This window comes from Carcharhinus amblyrhynchos, chromosome 25 (assembly GCF_965287045.1).
Source record: "Carcharhinus amblyrhynchos chromosome 25, sCarAmb.v2.hapA, whole genome shotgun sequence".
Taxonomy (NCBI): Eukaryota; Metazoa; Chordata; class Chondrichthyes; order Carcharhiniformes; family Carcharhinidae; genus Carcharhinus; species Carcharhinus amblyrhynchos.
Window position 1 is genome coordinate 7,349,748 of NC_137348.1, and position 21,952 is coordinate 7,371,699.

Consider the following 21,952-nt stretch of genomic DNA (forward strand, 5'->3'; position numbering starts at 1 on the left):
GCACAGTGGTAGCCATGTGTACCATCTACAAGATACACTGTAGGAATTCAGCAATGTTCCTTATGCAGCACCTTCCAAATCCATGACTGCTACCATATTGAAGGAGAAGAGCAGCAGATACATGGGAAACCACCACTCACCATCCTGGCTTGGAAATGTATTGTCATTCCTTCACTATGGCTGGATCAATTCTCTCCCTAACAGCACTGTGGGTGGACCTACACCCCTGGGACTGCAGTGATCTGAAGGACAATCCAAAGATGTGCGGGTTAGGTTGATTGGCTATGCTAAGAAATTGCCCCTTAGTGTCCAGGGATGTGTAGATTAGAGGGATTAGTGGGTGTAATATGTAGGGATATGGGGATAGGGCCTGGGTGGGATTGTGTTCGGTGCAGACTCGATGGGCCGAAGGGCCTCTTTCTGCACTGGAGGGTTCTATGATTCTATGAATTAGGAATGGACAATACATGCTAACCTAGCCAGCAATGCCCACATCCCATAAATGAATAAATAAAGAAAAATTACAAAACAATATCTTATTGCCATGTTTCTAACATTACAACAATATAGTATCGAGAAGCTCTTAACTGGCTTTCAAGTGCTTTCGGACTTCATGCTACATGGCCATGGAATAGTGACTGACTGAAGAGAAGGAAACAGCTTTTCACAAGAGGTGTTCAACCATTAGGGGAATTATTAGATGAGCGTATCCCAAAGGATCCTTGCCACATCCCCTTCATAGAATCCCTACAGTGCAGAAGGAGGCCATTTAGCCCATGAAGTCTGCACCGACCACAATCCCAGCCAGGCCCTATTCCTGTAACCCCATTTGTTTACCCTGCTAATCACCCTGACACTCGGGCCAATTTAGCAATCAACCTTTGGACTGTGGGAGGAAACTGGAGCATCCGGAGGAAACCCAAGCAGACATGGGGAGAATGTGCAAACTCCGCACAGACAGTTGACCCGAGGCTGGAACTGAACCCGCGTCCCTGGTGGTGTGAGGCCACAGTGCTAACCACTGTGCCACCCCATATCCCTTATATACTTGTAACCTAGAATCATCGTCTTGCTGAATAGTTTAATTCGTAAATATCACCAAAGTGGGAAGACCATATTCTAAGCAGCCAGGATATCATTCAAGGAGCTCTGATGGTTTTGACTCTTCCTAAATCATGCAATAATCAGAAAAATGCAGCATTTTAAGCCCTTTTGTTGACTACATCAAGTTTTCTTTCTTTCTCTGAATTACGTAGGCTATTTTTAATTTGACATCCGATATTTTTCAAAACCTCCGAATGAAGGAGCCAACACCAAAACATTACCCGTGGCTGAAACACAAGTCTTGGGTTGGGCTTCCATCTGACCAGGTTCCCAACACAGAGGACAAAAGGGAAGTGAAGGTATGACACCAGCTTAATTTCTGAACTTCAATGTTTTTTTGGTGATACATATCCAGTTGGCTATAAAATGACTTGTGACATCCTGAGGTCATGAAAGATTGTGAGTGAGGTTTTCACCCAGTTGGGTTGACTCGGGACCCTTTTAAAAATGGCGGGAAGGTCTCAATTCTGGGATTCCTGACTCTATTCGCAGGCTGACGGATTTTCAGGAATATCTTTAATTTAAAAGGTGCGGAATGCTTCCTGTCAGAAGCCTGTGCCCGACTTGCCCAATGTGGCTGATTCCATTGCAGAAAGAGGTATCTTCTACACCACCACAGTTCTCCAGGAAGTCGGGCTAGGTGTTTAAAGAGATGTGTTTCATGGTGAAGTGAAGTTCTGAACCCGAGTGTACAAGAGGGGACCTTTTTTAAAAGGCAAGTTTAAAAATTCCATCACACAGACTAGGGTTTTAGATATTGAAGCTTGGCTGAGAGTCCAGACATCTATTAGAATAGATGAAACATTGCTTGATTGATAGCTCAGGCTCTGATCTCTGCAATCAATTTCACAATGTTTGTTTGCATAAGTCAAGTGCTTTCAAGGGTTTGTGGTTTTTGAAACTTAAGAAGGCAGAGCTTGACATAAGGGTCATGAATGGACATGTGGGGTGAGTGGAAATGATGAGGTGGCATGGATGTAGATGCAGGCATGTTGAGCTGAGAATTTTCATAAACTATCCTAATCCATCTCCATGATGAAAATCAGCCTTCTATAATCCCATTTCTCTATTTCTTTCCTCCTTCCCCTGTTTTTCTTTGCTCCCTCTCCTTCCTCCCCCTCATTCCTTTGCTCTTTCAATAAAATACTAAATGTTACCTGCAAACCCTGCTGTTCTGGATTTCACGCCAGAAGTGATTTGAGGACAGGTGTATTGTATTGGGATGTTAGAGGCAGGAATTTGACCTGATGTATACATGGACATTCCCCCTTGAGCATTGAGTTGCCAGTTCATCTCCAGTTGCCAGTTGATCCCCAGTTCCCAGTTGATCCCCAGTGCCCAGCATTTAAATGTTCCAAAAGTGAATAAACAATCCCTTTAAAATATCAGACAATGTAAGTGGTGGAGTTTTTGTCAGCAAAGTTGAAGAGTCCGTTGGTTGAGCACCATCCATTGATAATGTGCTACAGCCAGCACGGAGAAGAGTGATGTTTGGGGTGCCTTCAAAAGGAACGCTACCTCAGAATGACTTAAATGTTATAGATATAGATAGAATGTTATACATAGATTGTGGATGGCATTGTGGCTCAGTAGTTAGCACTGCTGGCTCACAGCACTGAGGACCTGGGTTCGATTCTGGCCTTGGGTGACTATCTTTGTGGAGTTTGCATATTCTGCCTGGGTTTCTTCCCACACTCCAAAGATGTGCCGTTTAGGTGGATTGATCATGCTAAATTGCCCCTTAGTGATCGGGAGATTATCAAAGTAAATACATGGGGTTACGGGGATAGGGTCTGGGTGGGATTGTTGTCGGTACAGAGTCAGTGGCCCGAATGGCCTCCTTCAGCACTACGATTCTATTGAAAGAACCATTGTTTCTATTTTGTTTCAAGTCATTCATCCAAGGCAAAGTGGCCAATTTACTAAATCTGGACAAAAATGACCTGGAAATGAAAAGAAAGCTCCAGAAACTGACAAAGTATTGCAAGAGCAAAAGGGACCACGTTGACATCATCCTGGTAAGCATGTTGTTAATGCCAGTAATCTTAACTGAGTCACACTTCCAGTTGATGAAATGATACATGGTGAAATTTCAGACCTGTCCATCAAACCACACTGACTGTGCACCACATTATTGTCGAACTCTTAAAAGAGGAAATGTAGTCTGATTAAAAAGAGATAGAAAACACATGTGGTTTGACTTGACTTCATACTGGTCGCTATTTCATTGACAAGAACACAACAGAATCTGAGACGGTTACTGGCACAGAGAGCCGGTGGGGAGTTCCTAATTTCACTTGTAACAAGACATTAACCAGGAGGGAGGGAAGTGAGATTAATCCGAGGCTGGGGTACGGTGTGAACTTGAGTCACGCTTGCACGCCTGCCAAAGCCAGAGGCTGGCAATTGTTCGCGGGGTTAGTCTAAGCCAGGATATTGGGGTGTCGTTCAGGGCCATATGGTGTATTGAGAAACAGAAGAAAAGAACTTGTTTTATTCAAACCAGGGAAATGGGAGACTGAGTTAAGCATTGGGTTAACTCACTAAGAATAGTGTGTAGACATGCCATATTGACTTGACTACCCATTAAACATCTCCTTTCATTTTCATTTAAGTTCATTAAAGGGAAATTCTCAGAGGTGTCTAATGGGTGACCAAGCCAACCTCGCCAGCATAACATTGTCAGCCAAAGGCAAAACTGGTTCTCTTGCCACTCCCCACCAGAACCTGCCATTGAATATAGCCAAGAGCCATGTTTCCTAAACTGGGTTCCACAGAACACTGGGGTTCTCTGGGAGACATCAACGGTTCTGCAGTAGGTCCAGCCATTTTACATTTGAATAAAGCCCCTCCTTCCAGCTTGCCCAATCAGAAGTGGTTTTCACTCCACTTTGGCTACTGATAGGCATACTAGTCAGCCAATTGGCAACTGAGAAGCCTGCCTCTGATTGGATAAGCTGGCAATAGCAGCAAAGTCAGTATTCAACAAGGGTGAGAGTGTGCATGCGAGAGAGAAGTGAAAGTGTTTGTTTTTGGATGTTTGTACCTATTGCCCCAAGAACAATTCTTTTGTTGTTTTGCTCTGCTGCATAATATGGATGTTTCCTAAGGGTTCAGTCAGCACTCTTGGGAGGTTGAAAGGGTTCCGTGGCTGGAAAACTTTGAGATACCCTGGTCTACTGTATTGGTGTGCAAGCCTCTTCCATCTCTTAGCAGTAGAGATCCACATTCAAATAGTTTTGAGGCAGTCTCAGTTTTGATAACTTTTGGATAAAAGCAAATTACTGCAGATGCTGGAATCTGAAACCCAAAGAGAAAATGCTGGAAAATCTCAGCAGGTCTGGAAGCAGCTGGGAGGAGAGAAAAGACCTGACGTTTCGAGTCCAGATGACCCTTTGTCAAAGCTTTTCTCTCCTCACAGTGGCTGCCAGACCTGATGAGATTTTCCAGAATTTTCTCTTTGATAACTTTTGGGTTTAATTTGACATTAAATCACAGTTTCACTTTTTCCTCCAGTGGATTATTTATTAGGTACTTTCTTGCTGGGCCCAAACGCAGGGTTTAAGTAATGGGTTCTCAGACAGCAGAGGCTGCACATCTCAGACTGACTATATGTGCACCTCACAACACCGTCTCGATCTTTGTAAATTGATGGCCTTGCACTGAGATCTGATCTGACGACAGAATGATCCTGATTTTTGAACTGATTGATCAGTCAGACTCTTTCATCCAGTTCAAATTTCCAATGTAATTGAAATTCTGGGGATCTTTTTAAACTTGATTGATGGCTGCCCTTGTGCTGAAGGCTCCAGTCTGGCTGCTGAGACAGACAAGGCCATGCCAGTCCTCTGTTGCCAAGGAGCTACAGGTTGCAAGCTCCAATTGGACCTCCTGCCCCCAGTCGACCAAGCAGCCCAATCCTGAGCTACGCTGAGTCCGACGACTCCATGGTAACTGCATAAAAGGCGAATTATGTTATTTGTGAGTTTGTCTTACATCCAGGGTTAGCGGAGGAGCTGCCTATTTGTTATTTCTGACTCTTGACGGGATTAGTGAAAGCTTATTATTTCTAAGATGAAGTGGAAGAGTCATGGGAACAGTGTGGTAAATGTGATTAGGACTGTCTGCTTTTGTCGTGAGTAAACACAGTCATAGAAGAGTCAGGTCTATTCCCATGTTTTAACTTCTATTTATGTATGTAGCACTGTACTTAAGAATGTTCTATATTTAACAAATTTATCCAGTGGTTTAGAGCCCCAGTCTTGATTTGATGGAATGGTTTTCACCCTGGTGGGCAAATCACCGAGCGACCCTTGAACCCAGAACAAGAGAGCATGAACTTAAGCTATTCAGGGGTGACTTCAAGAAGCACAACATAATACGAAAGGTTAGCAAAAACCTGAATCTGCCCTCACCCTCCTGTCCCCCCCCCAGCCTCCTGCCCTGCCCACTCCCTCCAGCTCAAGAAGCTGTTGTGAGCGACCTCTTCCTGTTCTCTGTCTGTGACACATCCAGTTAATCAGGGATGGGAGAGGTTATAGTGAAGGAGACTTGTTGTTCAGCTGTTGAATGGGTCCCATAGAATCCCTCCAGTCCAGAAGCAGACCATTTGGCCCATCGAGTCTGTACTGACCACAATCCCACCCAGGCCTTATCAGCATAAACCCAAGCATATACCCTGCTAATCCCCCTGACACGAGGGTCAATTTAGCATGGTCAATCCACCAAACTCTCACATAGTACCCTTCATACCAGAATTATAGGGAGTGGGATAGCTTGATCTTGGGATTGGGCATAGCTCGGCACAACATTGAGGGCCGAAGGGCCTGTACTGTGCTGTTATGTTCTATGTAATCTCCTTGACATGGAGTTACCGGCATTGGACTGGGGTAGGCACATAAGTAGTCTCACAACACCAGGTTAAAATCCAAAGGTTTATTTGGTAGCACAAGCTTTTGGAGACGACTCCAAGTGAGCGCAGGATTTGTTTCACAAACAGGGCGTATATCGTCACAAATTCACTTACAAAATAATGGTTGGAATGCAAGTCTGAACAGGTAATCAAGTCTCAAAGGTCCAGGCAATGTGAGTGGAGAGAGGGTTAAGCACAGGTTAAAGAGGTGTGAATTGTCTCCAGACAGGACAGCTAGTGAGATTTTGCAAACCCAGACAAGATGTTATGGGGGGCTATAGATAGTGTGCCATATCTGTAACTCCCATAATGACTTTACTGGGCTTGCAAAATCTCACTAACTGTCCTGTCTGGAGACAATATACTCCCACTCACCTGACAACGGGGCAGCACTCCGAAAGCTAGTGGATTTTGCTACCAAATAAACCTGTTGGACTTTAACCTGGTGTTGTGAGACTTCTTACTGTGTTTACTCCAGTCCAAAGCACAGGTTAAGGAGGTGTGAATTGTCTCCAGCCAGGACAATTAGTGAGATTTTGCAAGCCCAGGCAAGTCGTGGGGGTTACAGATAGTGCGACATGAACCCAAGATCCCAGTTGAGGCCATCCTCATGTGTGCAGAGCTTGGCTATCAGTCTCTGCTCAGCGATTCTGCGATGTCGTATGTTTTGAAGGCGGCCTTGGAGAACATTTATCTGAAGATCAGAGGCTGAGTGCCCTTGACTGCTGAAGTGTTCCCCAGTAAGAAGTCTGACAACATCAGGTTTAACACCAGACTTAAACCTGGTGTTGTCAGACTTCTCACTATGTTTACCCCAGTCCAACGCCGGCATCTCCACATCATGAAGTGTTCCCCAACAGGAAGGGAATGTTCCTGCCTGGTGATTGTCAAGCAGTTTCCATTCATCCATTGTCGATGCTAATCATTTTAGATCTGTGTCCTTTCATTCTTGATCCCTTTATGAGCAGGAACAGCTTCTCCTGTGTCCAGCCCCCTCATGATTCTGAACATCTCTATCCAATATCTCTATCAGGGTTTGGCACGATGTCACAGCGGTTAGCATTGCTGCGTCACAGTGCCAGGGACCCACGTTCGATTCCTGGTCACTGTCTGTGCTGAGTCTGCATGTTCTCCCCATGTCTGCGTGGGTTTCCTCTGGGTACTCCAGTTTCCTCCCGCAGTCTGAAAGACATGCTGGTTAGGTGCATTGGCCATTCTCTCTCACAGCCTTCTCCTCTCCAAGGAGAACAGTCCCAGCCTCTCCAATCTGTCCTCATAACTGCACTTTCTGATCCCAGGTACCGTTTTTTAAACCTCTTCTGCACTCTCTCCAATGCATTCACATCCTTGCTGTAGTCTACACAATATACTGAGGTCTGGGGTGATGTGCATGAAAGCATTGTGGTTATGTTATAGCACTAGTACTCCAGAACCTGAACCAATAATCTGGAAACATGAGTTCAAATCCGACCCTGGCAGTGGGGAATTTAAATTCAGTTAGTTAAATGAAACCTTGTATTAAAATCCAGTAATGGTGGCCACAAAGTTGCCAGATTGTTGTAAAATCTCATCTGGTCCATTCATAGAATTACACTATAAAAGAGGCTATTTGGCCCTTCGAGTCTGCAATGGCAACAATCCCTCCCAAGTCCTATTCCCGTAACCCCATATATTTACCCTCCTAATCCCCCTAACACTAAGGAGCAACTTAGCATGGCCAGTCACCCTAACTTCACGTCTTTGGCCTGTGGGAGGAAACCAGAGCCGGAAAAAACCCATGCAGACACGGGGAGAATGTAGAAACAACACACAGACAGCTACCCGAGGTCGGAATTGAACCTGGGTCCCTGGCGCTGTGAGGCAGCAGCGCTAACCACTGTGCCACCATGCCGAATATATCCAATCGAGAATGAAATCCTTTACCCATTCTGGCCAGCTTGTTACTACAGTCCCATAGCAATGTGATTGACCTCTGAAATGGCCTAGCAAGCCACTCAGTTGTATCGAAGAATGGGGCGGCGTGGTGGCAGAGTGGTTAGCACTGCTGCCTCACAGTGCCAGGGACCCGGGTTCCATTCCGGCCTTGGGTCACGATCTGTGTGGAGTTTATACACTCTCCCCATGTCTGTGTGAGTTTCCTCTGGGTACTCCGGTTTCCTCCCACACTCAAAGATGGGCAGGTTAGATTGATTGGCAGCAGTAAATTGACCCTAGTGTCAGGGGATTAGCAGGATAAATATGTGGGGTTATGGGAGCAGAGCCTGGGTGGGACTGGGATCGGTGTAGACTTGATGGAATGAATGGCCTCCTTCTATACTGTAGAATTCTATGTGGCTCACCACCTCATTAAGCCATTAGGGATGTGCAATAAATGTTGGCCTTGCCACAATCCCTACCTTCTGGGAATTAATCAAAAATAGAACACCAAGCTCCTGGTTTAGTGTGTGCTGTATTAGGTGACCTCACCCTGTGTGGCATTCAAGGTTCTACAGTCAGCCTCTTCTCCTGCATGGGAAAGTAAGGGTTCCCACTCCTGATAGTGAACCCTGCACATGCAGGTGGTCAACAGATGAACATCCAATTTGAGCGTGATGCGATGACCTCCGAAGCTGAATAGGTACTCGATGCCATCTCTTGGCATCATTCATACAATGGCCCGGCATCAGGCTTTGGTAGGGCGAAGTGGGGTGAAGAACCATACATCTCCAATGGCATTCTCAATCTAATATTGCTCTCCTGTTAGATTCAAGAACTACAAGAGGAAGAGAGTCAATGGGTGGACTATGCTGATGATGAGCTCACTGTGAAGATGAAGCTGACCGAGGACATCTTTAACATCCTGGTTTATGACACAGTTGATGTCCTCAACACCATCTGTAACAGGAGGTTGGCAGGACAGACTCTCACTGCCTCCGGCATACTACAGCTGGAAGCAACATATTGTTTACAAAATTAAACAGAGATACCTTCAGACCAAGGCATGTCATAAAGCTTCTGGAAAATGTTCACAAGTACAGGGTAATGTGACAATTTTAATGCAAAGTCTCGGCAACTCTAAGTTTCAGATTAAATTACACGAATAGCATCTTGGTGCCATTTCACCGCTACTGTCAGCTCTGACTCAGGGGTGATAGTCTTTCCCCCACAGAAAGTTGTTGGATCATAGTCCCACTCCAGGGGTGAGATTCTCCGGTCTCCCGGTCACGTGTTTCCTGCCAGTGAGAGGTGGCACGTTGTTTGTGAGCATTGGGATTCTTTGGTCCTGCCACAATCAGTGGAAATCCCCATTGGCATCACCCCTACACTGGCAGGACTGGAAAATCCCGCCTGCGTTCACAGCCGGAGAATTCCGGCCCAGGATTTTACTTGGCTGACACTGCAGTGAAAATGATATAGAGGTGCTGGCGTTGGACTGGGGTAAACACAGTAAGAAGTCTCACAACACCAGGTTAGAGTCCAACCAGTTTATTTGATAGCAATACTTGTGGAATTACTATCAAATAAACTGGTTGGACTTAAACCTGGTGTTGTGAGACTTCTTACTGCAGTGAAATACAGACAGAGCACTGCATAGTCAAAGGTGCTGCCTTTTGGGTGAGATGTTAAACCGAGACCCCAATTGCCTTCTCAGGAAGTCGGAAGCAATTCCATGGTTTTGAAGAAGAGCAGAGGAGTTCTCCCTGGTGTCCGTGTAATGCCTTCAACAAGGCCTAGGAGGTCGGCCTCTTGGAGTATGAGCTCCCTGATTGAGTTAATGATTGCCTGCCCCCAGATTACATCTCAATTCTTTGTATACTGTTTGCTGGTTTGCATTTGAAAGGGTCAGGTATAAGTCTATTAAAATAAGCTGCAATTCTTCCCATGTTAGAAAAAAAGTTGTACCTCTTTGTAATGACCTGATAAGGTTGGCCTCTTGGAGTATGAGCTCCCTGATTGTCTGCCCAGTCAGGGAGCCTCATCTCTACATAAATATGGGAGTGCCAGGCATTCCGGCATCCGGATTCTGATTGTGCACTTGAAACACCCTAGGAATGGAATGGAGTTTGTAAATAAAGGGAATCTGTTGAAGGGACACCGGCATCTGAGGGGTTATTTCAGCCCTGGCCAATACTTACGTCGCAAAAATCATTAAAAGACAAATTATCTAATCATTACCACATCATCGCTGCTGGGATCTGCTGTGAACAAATTGGTTGCTGTATTTCCTAGATTCTAACAGTGGCTACACTTCAAAAACACCTTGTTTTTCCGGGACATCCTGAGGTTGTGAAAGGTGCTGTGTAAATGCAAATTGTGTATTTTCTATTACTCCTTCCCTTGTTTTCCCTTCGAATCTTTTCAAATTTTGTCTTTTGTCCAGATCATGGCAATTTATATTCCTACTGCTTGCGCAGTTTAGAGGGATCCTGAAAGAGTACTGGTGGCAGGTATTTGTTCAGAGCTGACCTTATACTGGTTTGATCCTTATGTTTCTCGATTACTATGCAGTTAACTTCATCTGCAAGAAAGATGATGGCCTCATTTGTCAGCAATAAGTCTGAGATGCTTTCCTGAAATTCCAACAGTGCAGAACAAGACTTAAAGTAAACATGAAATAGCCAGGAAACATTTTAATTCCTCATCAGCCATCCTAGACTATATTAGTAACACCTGTAAACATCTTGTATCTTCTCATTGCCTGTCTCCCTCTGCTGCCATTTAATCTGTCAATGCATTTGGGAATTTGAGCTGTAATTGCCCTTGGGTTGGTGGGACTACCAGCAACAGAGTGAGCCACATTACAGAAGAATGCTCTGAAGGCACGAGTTCAAATCCCACCATGGCAGCCAAAGGAATTTAAATTCAATTAATTATTTTTTTCTTTATTAACTTTATGCGACGTGAACATCACTTACTCAGGCCAGTATTTATTGACCATCCCTAACTGTCCCCCATTTCAGAGGGCAGTTGAGAATCAATCATATTGCTGTAGATCTGGAGTCACACATAGGTTAGTCCAGGTAAGGATGGCAGATGTCCTGTCCTAAAAGACAAATCTGAAATAAAATGTTATTCTCATTAATAATGAACATGAAACTAGTTGAAGTGAAATCCCATCTGGTGCTTGAGTGTTGCTCAACAGTTGAAACCTGCCATTCTTACCTGGTTTGACGTATACGTGACTCCAGACCCACACCCAAAGTTAGCTGCCCTCTGAAATGACCAAGCAAGCCATTCAGTGGTAGGTAGCCCCCACACCACCAGCTCAAGGGATGGGTAATAAATGCTGACTTTGCTAGCAACCTGCACATCCTGAGAACAAACAAGAGAGCAAATTTCTATCTTGCTGAAGGTGTAGTGTTTCCACAGGGGGAGGGAGGAAACATTGGAGATCCTTTCATGCTGCTTTTGTTCCACTGGCAAGAGCAGTAACAATTGCGTGATTGATTACATTGACCACTGAACGTCACAAAGTAAAAGAACTTCAGTGAAGTTTACCAGACTGATTCCAGGGATGGCAGGATTGATGTATAAGGAGAGATTGACTAGGTTAGGATCTTTTCGCTGGAGTTCAGATGAATGAGGGATCGTTTTTATTGAAGTTCAGATGAATAAGACCACACTTGGAATACTGTGTGCAATTCTGGTCTTTCTATTACAGAGAGGATATTATTAGATTAGAAAGAGTGCAGAAAAGATTTACTAGGATGCTATTGGGACTTGATGGATTGAGTTATAAGGAGAGGCTGGATAGACTGGGACTTTTTTCTCTGGAGCACAGGAGGCTGAGGGGTGAGATCTATAAAATAATGAGGGGCACAGATCAGCTAGATAGTCAATATCTTTTCCCAAAAGTAGGGGAGTCTAAAACTAGAGGGCATGGGTTTAAGATGAGAGGGGAGAGATACAAAAGGGTCCAGAGGAGCAATTTTTTCACACAGAGGGTGGTGAGTGTCCGGAACAAGAAGTAGTAGCAGAGGCAGGTACAATTTTGTCTTTTAAAAAGCATTTCGACAGTTACATGAGTAAGATGGGTATAGAGGGATATGGGCCCAATGCGTGCAATTGGGGTAAGTTTAGGGGTTTTAAAAAAAGGACGATATGGACATGTTGGGCCAAAGGGCCTGTTTCCATGCTGTAAACCTCTTTGACTCTATGATTTTATCTCATAGAGACCTATAAAATTCAAACAGGACTAGACAGGGTAGATGCTGGGAGGATATTCCCAATGGTGGCAGAATCCAGAACCAGAGGTTACAGTCTGAGGATTCGGGGTAGACCACTTAGGACAGAGGTGAGGGGACATTTCTTCATCCAAAGAGCAGTTAGCCTGTAGAACTTATTACTCCAGGAAGTAGTTGATGCCAGAATATTGAACTTGGGGTGAATGGGATCAAAGGTTATGGGGAGAAAACAGGATTAGGCTATTGAGTTGGATGATCAGCCATGATAGTAATGATTGACAGAGCAGGCTCGATGGGCCAAATTGCCTCCTCCTGCTCCTATCTTCTACATTTCTATGTTTCACCACCTAAAAAGACAAGGCTTGGGGTGGCATCGGAACATCTGTACCTCCAAGTCACATACCATCCTGAATGTGAACATAATTACATTGTTTTGTTAATTCTGGGTCAAAATCTCCCACTGAACAGCTCTGCGGGAAGACCTTACTCCCTCAAACAGCAGAAGAAGGCTGATCATCATGTTTTTTGAGGGTCACCAGGGATGGTCACTAAACAACAAGCTGGCTAGCAACACACATAGAGACAGAAGGAAGAAATTTCCGCAAGAAAAATTCTTTCCAAAGAATTGTTGATCATTAGAACTATTTCTTATCAATTGAAAGGTCCCAGTAGTGCTGTAGCATTGAAGGATCTTTACCTCAGCATAAATTTCATAAGATCCAGGAGCAAAATTAGGCCATTTGGCCCATCGAGTCCACTCTGCCATTCGATCATGGCTGATGTGCCCCTCATTCCCACTTCTCCCCATAACCCTTTAACTCATTACCAATTAAAAACCTAACTCCTCCTTAAATTTATTCACTGTCCCAGCATCCACTTGGGGTGGCGAATTACACAGATTCACCCTTTGGGAAAAGTAGTTTCTCCTCAACTCTGTTTTAAATTTGCTACCCTTTATCTTAAGACTATGACTTCTCGTCGTAGAATGCCCCACAAAAGGAAGCATCCGCTCCACATCTACCTTATCCATACCTTTTATCATCTTGAGATGAGGGAACCTTCAGAACTGACACAACAGGAAAAATAGTATGTTGTAAATGGCCTGCAAGTTGCTACCACAGACAACAGTTGGGGCATATAGCACAATGCATTTGGAATCATTGAATGCCTACAAAATTCCTTCAGTGCAGAAGGAAGCCGTTCAGCCCATCAAGTCACCACTTTTCTGACAGAGCATCCCACCCAGGCCCTATCCCCAGAACCCAGCATATTTACCCTGCCAATCCTCCTGACCTACATATCTTGAGAGACTAAAGGACAATTTAGCATGGCCAATCCACCCAACATGCACACCTTTGAACTGTGGGAGGTAACTGGAGCACCCAGAGGAAACGCACGCAGACAAGGGGAGAACATGCAAACTCCACATAGACAGTCACCCAAAGCTAGAATCGAACCCAGATTCCTGGCACTGCGAGGCAGCAGTGCTAACCTCTGTTGATAAGTACCTGAGGGGAAAAAAGGAATAGGAAAATACGCTGATCAGGTTAGGTGAAATAGAAATGATAAACACCAGCATGGACGGCATTCTAGGATGAGAAGCCACAGTCTTGGGATAAGGGGTAGCAAATTTAAAACAGAGTTGAGGAGAAACTGCTTCTCCCATGGGGTGGCATGGTGGCACTGTAGTTAGCACTGGTGCCGCATAGTGCCAGGGACCGGGTTCAATTCTGGCCTCAGGTCGCTGTCTGTGTGGAGTTTGCATGTTCTCCCTGTGTCTGCATAGGTTTCCTCCAGATGTTCTGGTCTCCTCCCACAGTCCAAAGATGTGCAGGTTAGCGGTGATTGGCCACGCTAAAATTGGCCCTAGTGTCAGGGAGATTAGCAGGGTAAATATGTGGGGTTGTGGGAATGGGGCCTGGGTGGGATTGTGGTCGGTGCAGACTCGATGGGCCAAATGGCCTCCTTCTGCACTGTAGGGATTCTATGACTCTATGACCAGCTTGGCCAAAATGGCCAATTTCTGCGCTCTGCATTCTATGTAATTCTGTGTTGCCAGCTGAAGGGTCAATAAAGAACAAGAGAAGGCAAGTGCACTTTCACAGGGAAAGTTACAGAAACAAGAAAGGGAGGATGATAAAGACATGGAAGTGACAGAAACAGTGAGGGATTAACTGCAGGCCTGTTTATTAATTAGGCAAAAAATGGGACATTTTCATGCAGGCTGACAGAGCCATGTTTGGCTGATAGTCTGGGTAATTGTGGCTCACTGAGAGATATTCTCAGTGAGAGAAAATTGGATACATTTTGTGGAAAAGATTATGGAGCTGTTCATTGTTTCAATCCTGTGATAATTTGTCCAATTACAGATATGATAAGATGAGCACTGAGTGCTAATTTAAGCTAGTGCCTCACTTTTTGTTACCTCAAGCTGGTATTTAGTGGGTGTCATTTGCACAACAAGATTAAATGACATCACCTATTACGGTAAGAGTATAATGGCTGAAACTGATGTACGAATAGTTTATGCTACATTCCTGTGTGTATTATTTTTATGCAGAATTGACCCATTTAACACAGTGAAGATAATTAATTTGCAATATCCAAAAGTTCACTTGTAAAAACTTTGGCATCAAATGAATGTTGTGAATAAATAAACAGTTCAGCATTTGCGTAGGACATGACAGAACGAGCAATGACAGGATCTAATATTGTTCTGCTAACGTAGTGCGATTGTTTCTACCCAGCTCAACATAGAACCTGCCCTGAAACCAGTCTTACCCCAGGTTTGGTTGCTTGTTCCCGAGCCAGAGACGACTTATTGTACATAGCAAGCATCTCCCCCTGGACGCAGATGTGGTTTTATACCTTGATGGAATAGAACCATAGGCTGGAATTTTACCACTCCAGCCTCCATAGCAATCATAGAATCCTACAGTGCAGAAGGAAGCCATTCAGCCCATCGAGTCTGCACTGACCCACAATTTCACCCAGGCCTTTTCCCCATTACCCTAGCTAGTCCCCTGTCACCAAGGGGAAATTTAGCATGGCCAATCAACCTGACCGTTTGGACTGTGAGAGGAAACTGAAGCACCTGGAGGAAACTCACACAGACATGGGGAGAATGTGCAGACTCCGCACAGACAGGGGCCCAAACTGGGAATCGAACCCAGGTCCCTGACGCTGTGAGGCAGCAGTACTAACCACTGTACCACCATGCTGCCCTGTCGGAGTGGGTGAGGGGAGGACATTGGAAAGTTCCGAGGGACGAGCGAGGCTGTAAAATGTCGCCCATAGGAAACATAGGAACAAGAAGCAGGAATAGGCCATCTAGCCCTTCGAGCCCAAGCTGTCATTCATTTTGAACATGGCTGATCATCAAATTCAATATCCTGATTTCCCCCCCCCCGTATTCTTTTATCCATTTAGACCTAAGAGCGATATCTAATGTTTCAAGCTTTGAATGTTGAGTAATTTTCAATCAGTACTCAAGTTCAACAGTTCAGATTCCCTTTGTGGTTATCATTCTGATGCATCAGATTCACTGGTTGAACCGTTAGAGACATAAACATCTCGGAAATGACCTGTACAGAGATACAGAGACAGCTGTCTTCTGACTCTCAGACAGCAGCCTCCAGAGAAAGGGGTGTCTTCACTCAGCAACACTCCAGAGAGAGGAAGGGAGGAATCACCTTTTGCAGTTCCCAGATGTCAATTCCTGGAGAGAAAGAGCTGTACCAGTCCCAAATGGAATGCTGAAATTTTGCACTCCCGAAACAATATCGATACAGTTGCCATGTTTAAATGAATGATTCTCCAACTGTGTCTGTGTCAGGTTTACCTGAAGGTCACCCAACATAATTTCTCTTAATGTTATCGATGTTTTTCTTCTCCCATCTTTTACAGATTTTTACTGCTGCAAACAGTACTTTTCAGTTCCTTGTTGATGTCTATGGGTGGGACTTTTCATGCCCCCACCCCATCGCGGTGAAGACAGCCCATTATTGGCTGGTGGAGGGATCTTCGAGTTTCTATGTTTCCTATGGGCAGCATTTTATGACTGTGCTCACCCCAAGGCCTGATCCCTTTGCATGTTCCTGTGGAGGGCAGTACAGGAAAATTCCGCCCCTATGCCAACAGAAGTCCCCATGTCGCCAAGAAGCGAAATTGTAGCCTATGTATGCATTTGGCCAAAGTACGATAGAAGGGGAGAAAAATGCATACATCATTTCTCTAACCTTCGGATGCATAAGTCACAAGGTAGCTATCAGGAACAGGGACCCTAACTATGCTTCATCTTTCCCCAATTTTCAAAGACAAAATTAGTCTGCGGGTATTGCAAGCAAATGGGAAGGCAAATGGCATGTTGACCTTTACTGCAAAGGAGTACAACTATGAGAAGGTTCCAATTGTACAGAGCTTAAGTGAGGCCACACCTGGAGAACTGTGTGTAGTTCTGGTCTCCAGGCTTAAGGAAAGATATACGTGCCTTGGAAGACCACAGTGATAGTTGACTCCATTGCTTCCTGGGATGAGAAGATTGTCCTATGATGAGAGGCTGAATCAACTGGACTTAGATTTTCTGGTGTTAAGAAGAATGAGAGGTGGTCTCATTTAAACATACAAGATCCAGAAGGAGCAGGGGAGACACTGAGAGGCTGTTCCCCCCCAGCTGAGTAATCTAAAACACGGGAGCATAGTTTCAGGACAAGAGACCCATCATTTTGGACTGAGGTGAGGGAAAAATTCTCCACTTGTGAGTTGTAAATCTTTGGAATTCTCCATCTTGTAGGGATGTGTGTCTTTGAATGTACTTAAGAATGGGATAGACAGTTTTCTGGTCACTGAGGGAATGAAGAGATAAGAGGAATTGACAAGAAAATGGAACTAACGCACAAGATCAGTGATACTCATATTGAATAGCAGCTGGCTTAACAGGTTGCGTGGTCTATTTCTACTTTTTATGTTCTTAACTGAGGAGTACTGACTATATTTCTACCACCCTGATTTAGCTAATTAAAGCACTTGCCTTCTGGGTCTCTCTGACTCAGTGTCCCACAATCCACTAAACCAATGGGGATGCCCTTTGCCAATGATTTTGTTTTGGAATAAAACTATTAAAAAAAATCAAATTTGCCACCCAGCAAATTAAAATTACCAGGCAACAAGTAAGCAAAACATGAAAGCTAATTCAACTGTTGTATATAGATATAATTGTTACAATAAAAGATAATTCTGGCTTTTTTTTAGAATTGAAAATATTGTTTTAACCAAGATAATTATATAGGCGTACAACAGTGAGAGCGCTGATAAGACAGGAAGTTGTTGATGCCAAAGCATTGAATGTATTCAAAAAGCGGCTAGATTTAGCACTTGGGGTGAATGGGATCAAAGGTTAAGGGGAGAAAACAGGAGTAGGCTACTGAGTTGGATGATCGTAATGAATGGTGGAGCAGGCTTGAAGGGCCAATTGACCTCCTCCTCCTCCTCCTATCTTCTATGTTTCTATGTATGGTGAGTGTATTAGCTGATGATTTGAGAATCAAAGAGTTTATTCTGCTTTTCATCTTTGTTGTCTTTTGTACACATTAGTCTTCCCAATTGTGACTCAGTTCTGCTAACAGCCTTAACTTGGTTTCTGTATTTAAAAAAAGACTTTCAATTTACTTTCATATATGAACGCATTGATTATCAAGACAGAAGATCGCGTAGTTAAGCAAAAATCTAATATCGTGAAGCAGAAATGGAGATCATCAGAATTGTAGAAAAATGTGATTTTTCAAATGCAATACCAGAATGATGCAGCCGAGAACTCCTCTAACTTGTTTAAATATCCATATGGTAACTAAAATGTTGAGATAATGGGTGGTTAGCACTGTTGCTTCACAGTGCCAGGGTTCAGTTCCCAGTTTGGGTCACTGTCTGTGTGGAGTTTGCATGTTCTCCCTGTGTCTGCATGGGTTTCCTCCAGGTGTTCTGGTTTTCTCCCACATTCTGAAAGTCATGCTGGCTAGGTGCATTGACCCGAACAGAACTGTGATGACTAGGGGAATTTCACAGTAACTTCATTGCAGTGTTAATGTAAGTCTTACTTGTGACGAATAAATAAACTTTGTATTTACCCGATAAGTTTTGTAGCCATGTTTCTTTCCAAACATGATACTTTTATTTACCCACATAACAAAAGTATTTTCAAACATTCTGTAATCCCAACAGGAATTGGTTTGATACCAGCACTTGTCATAAAATTTTGTTTACTTATTAATGTCACAGGCTTACATTAACACTGCAATAAAGTTATTGTGAAAATCCCCTGGTCACCACATTCCAGCGCCTGTTTGTGTACACTAAACTTAGCACAATGCTGCTAACCAGCATGTCTTTTTGACAGTGGGAGGAAACCAAAATGCCTTGAGAAAACCCACACAGACACAGAGGGAGTGTGCAAACTCTGCACAGATAGTGACCCAAGTCAGGAATTGAACCCTGATCCCTGGTGCTGTGAGGCAGCAGTGCTAACCAATGTGTCACTGTGCAGCCTAATACGGGTAGTGTTTGGGATCACCACCATTCATATTAGAGGTATTGATTTGGGACCGGGTCCATTCATACTTCGAGGTATTGATCTGAGATTAGGAACATTCAAACATGGTTTGGGACCATATCACGTTTGAGACCAAGACGTGGAGCCAGAAGTCCTGAGTTACATGAGTATTGGCTCTGTATTGCTTGCTGATCAGACAGCAGAGTTCAACATGTTCTTGTTCCTTCTCTTGAGGCTCCCCAGTTTTCAGTGAGACTTACCTTTTAAATGCTAATGATTAGCTAACTGTCTGAGCAGTTAATTCTGTCAGCTGTAAAGTTCCCAAACAGTTTATTAGTAGTTCATTTCACATCAGTTGCAGCTGTACTCAGGTAATGTGAAAGTGAAGCAATCTGGGACCTTCTGACAATGATATTATACAGCTTGCCAAAACACAAGATAGCATCAGTTCAGTGATTTTACCCTCTGGTTACACTGGGCTAGAATTGTTTTGTAATGAATTGTCCTGAAAGTCCTATTGACATTTTATACGTTCCTATAAATTAGTTGAACTTAATTTGTTTTTACTCAATTGGTTCTTGAAATGACATATCAGGTTGCCCTAAACTGACAATGATAAGGTCATGCCCTCTGACAATACACTAATAACCAGCCATTGGAGAATACCAGGGTGAGAACCAAGCTACTCTATTACTCACCCTGTCACACCAAGCTCACTCTTTCCTAGGTACTGATGGCTAGAGGAAAGCCCAGATACAGAATGTTAGTTCTGTACCTGGGCTTTAGAATGTTAGATTGGACTCAAACTTTGGTTTGCTGAGGCTTTGCTGTTACTACTTTTGTTTCCTATACAGCTTCAGTTGTGCAATCTAAATGTTAACTTTAACAAGTGTATATCTTTATGACCAGTGATTGTTGGCCATTTGATTCATTGAGAGTCGCTCTGTAATGTGATTCTGCAGAAGTGATTTGCAGTGATTTTTAGAAGATGCTTTTGCTCTTTAGTTTCTTGCTTCTTGTCTATTTGCATTAAAGATTTCCCTTTTTATAATGGATCTGTACTGGAATATCTCAGAGCATAATAATGAAGCAATAAATTATTCTGAAATATTTTCAATGAGTTACTCAAGTGCCAAGTCATAGCTGCATAGTTGTTGTGAATAATGATACCCAGGAAAAGAATTTTATTTAATATAATTTCTTTATAAAGTTTGTATTAAAATTTATAAACCACTATTGTATTTTCATATGAAATAAAGTTTGCAGTGTTTTACTAAATGGCTATGTTTTGTTTTATTTTGATTTGTTTTATTATTGGCACATGTATTAGTATACAATGAAAAGTATTGTTTCTTGCGCGCTATACAGACCAAGCACACCGTATTCAGAGAGAGTGCAGAATGTAGTGTTACAGTCAAAGCTAGGGTGCAGAGAAAGATCAACTTAATACAAGGTAGGTCCATTTAGAAGTCTGATGGCAGCAGGGAGAAAGGATTTTGTGCTTATTTGGTCTGTTTGGGATTGTGGGTGGCATGGTAGCACAGTGGCTAGCATTGCTGCTTCACAGCACCAGGAACCTGGGTTCAATTCCCAGCTTGGGTCACTGTCTATGTGGAGTTTGCTTGTTCTCCCTGTGTCTGTGCAGGTTTTCTCCAGGTGCTCTCGTTTCCTCCCACAAAAGATGTGCTGAGTAGGTGCATTGGCCATGCTAAATTCTCTCTCAGTGTACCGAAACAGATGCTGGAGTGTAGCGACTTGGGGATTTGCACAGTAACTTCATTGCAGTGTTTATGTAAGCCTACTTGTGACTAATAAATAAACTTTAAAAAATTGATCTGAATAAGAGGTAGAAACGATTGTATTTGATATAAACTTCATGGTTGTGGAGTTCAAGCTTGCATGGATCAGCTGATTCTCACATAGTTGTTCTGCTGCATAGCGGTGGGGGTGGCAAACCAATGACCTTTTATTACTTGCTCGTGGAATCTGGGCATTGCTGTAAAGCCCAGTATTTATTATCTATTCTTTATTTTCTTTGATGACACTCCTGGAAAGTGCACAGATGTGAATATTGACTGAGGACAAGATGAGTAGCAAGGACCTCTGGATCACAAACTGAACAGACTTGCACATAAAGATGTACAAGATGGGCATACTAAATTGCCCCTTTTAGTGTCAAAAGATTTGTAGGCTAGGTGGATTAGCTATGGTAAATGTATGGGGTCATGGGGAGAATGTCAGGGGGCAGGGACGGGCAATGGGATGATGTAGGTCTGGGTAAGATACTCTTTTGGATAGTCAGTGCAGACTCGATGGGCCAAATGGCCTACTTCTGCACTGTAGGGATTCTATGAAATAGCCAGTCAGCCCTGTACCCTGTCAGGAGAGGGAAGTTGGGGTGGGGAATAAAAATTGAGGGAAGTCTGTTGGGCTTCTAGAATTCCAATTTAAATGTTGACATTCCCACACCAAAGTGTGGCAATTAGGGGATTTTCACAGTAACTTCATTGCAGTGTTAAGGTAAACCTACTTGTAACATAAAAAAATCTTTAAATGTAGATAGATATGTTCCTTTAATCGTGGACATGTCCCTTTAAATAGGCCATAACATTCTGACAACAATCCCATCCAGGCCTTATCCCTGTATCTCTTGTTACCCCACCAATCGACCTAACCCGCACATTTTAGGACACTAAGGGGTAATCAACCATAGCCTATCCACCTAATCTGCACACCTTTGGATCAACGAGAGTAAACTGCAGTACCCGGAGAAAACCCGTGCAGAAATGGCGTGAACATGCAAACTCCAGACAGTCACCTGAGGCCAGAATTGAACATGGCTCACTGGTGCTGGCATCCTGTTGCCACCGTGCTGCCCCCTCCTGCTTTTAAATGAAGACATATCCCTTTCAATATGGCTTTGTCCTTTTAAATGTAGATGTGAACCTTTAAATATGGCTTTGACCTTTTAAATGCAGACATGTCCCTTTAAATATCACCATGTCCTTTTAAATGCAGACGTGTCCCTTTAAATATGGCCATGTCCTTTTAAATGCAGACATGTCCCTTTAAACGTAGACACGTCGCTTTTCCGTTCTCGGCGGGCTGTGGAAGGTTTTTTATGAATGAGCGTGTTTAGCGTGAGGGGCGGTTGCCTGGCGACGGAGGTCCCGCCCCCAGGGTGACGTCAGGCGCGCGGGGCCGTGGGGGAGGGGAAGTGGCTCGAGC

The 21,952-nt window shown here is 43.8% G+C and overlaps 1 protein-coding gene across 1 annotated transcript in view; it reads left to right on the forward strand.

Moving 5' to 3' along the window:
* Window positions 1–9,383, forward strand: part of LOC145358102 (centrosome-associated protein 350-like) — a 61,756-nt gene extending 52,373 nt beyond the window's left edge. The window contains exons 19-21 of the mRNA XM_080211777.1: window positions 1,257–1,403; window positions 2,997–3,122; window positions 8,760–9,383. Of these exons, the coding sequence (XP_080067903.1) occupies window positions 1,257–1,403; window positions 2,997–3,122; window positions 8,760–8,972 (486 nt within the window). The 3' untranslated portion in view covers window positions 8,973–9,383. The remainder of the gene's footprint in view (window positions 1–1,256; window positions 1,404–2,996; window positions 3,123–8,759) is intronic.
* The last annotated feature ends 12,569 nt before the right edge of the window (window positions 9,384–21,952 follow it).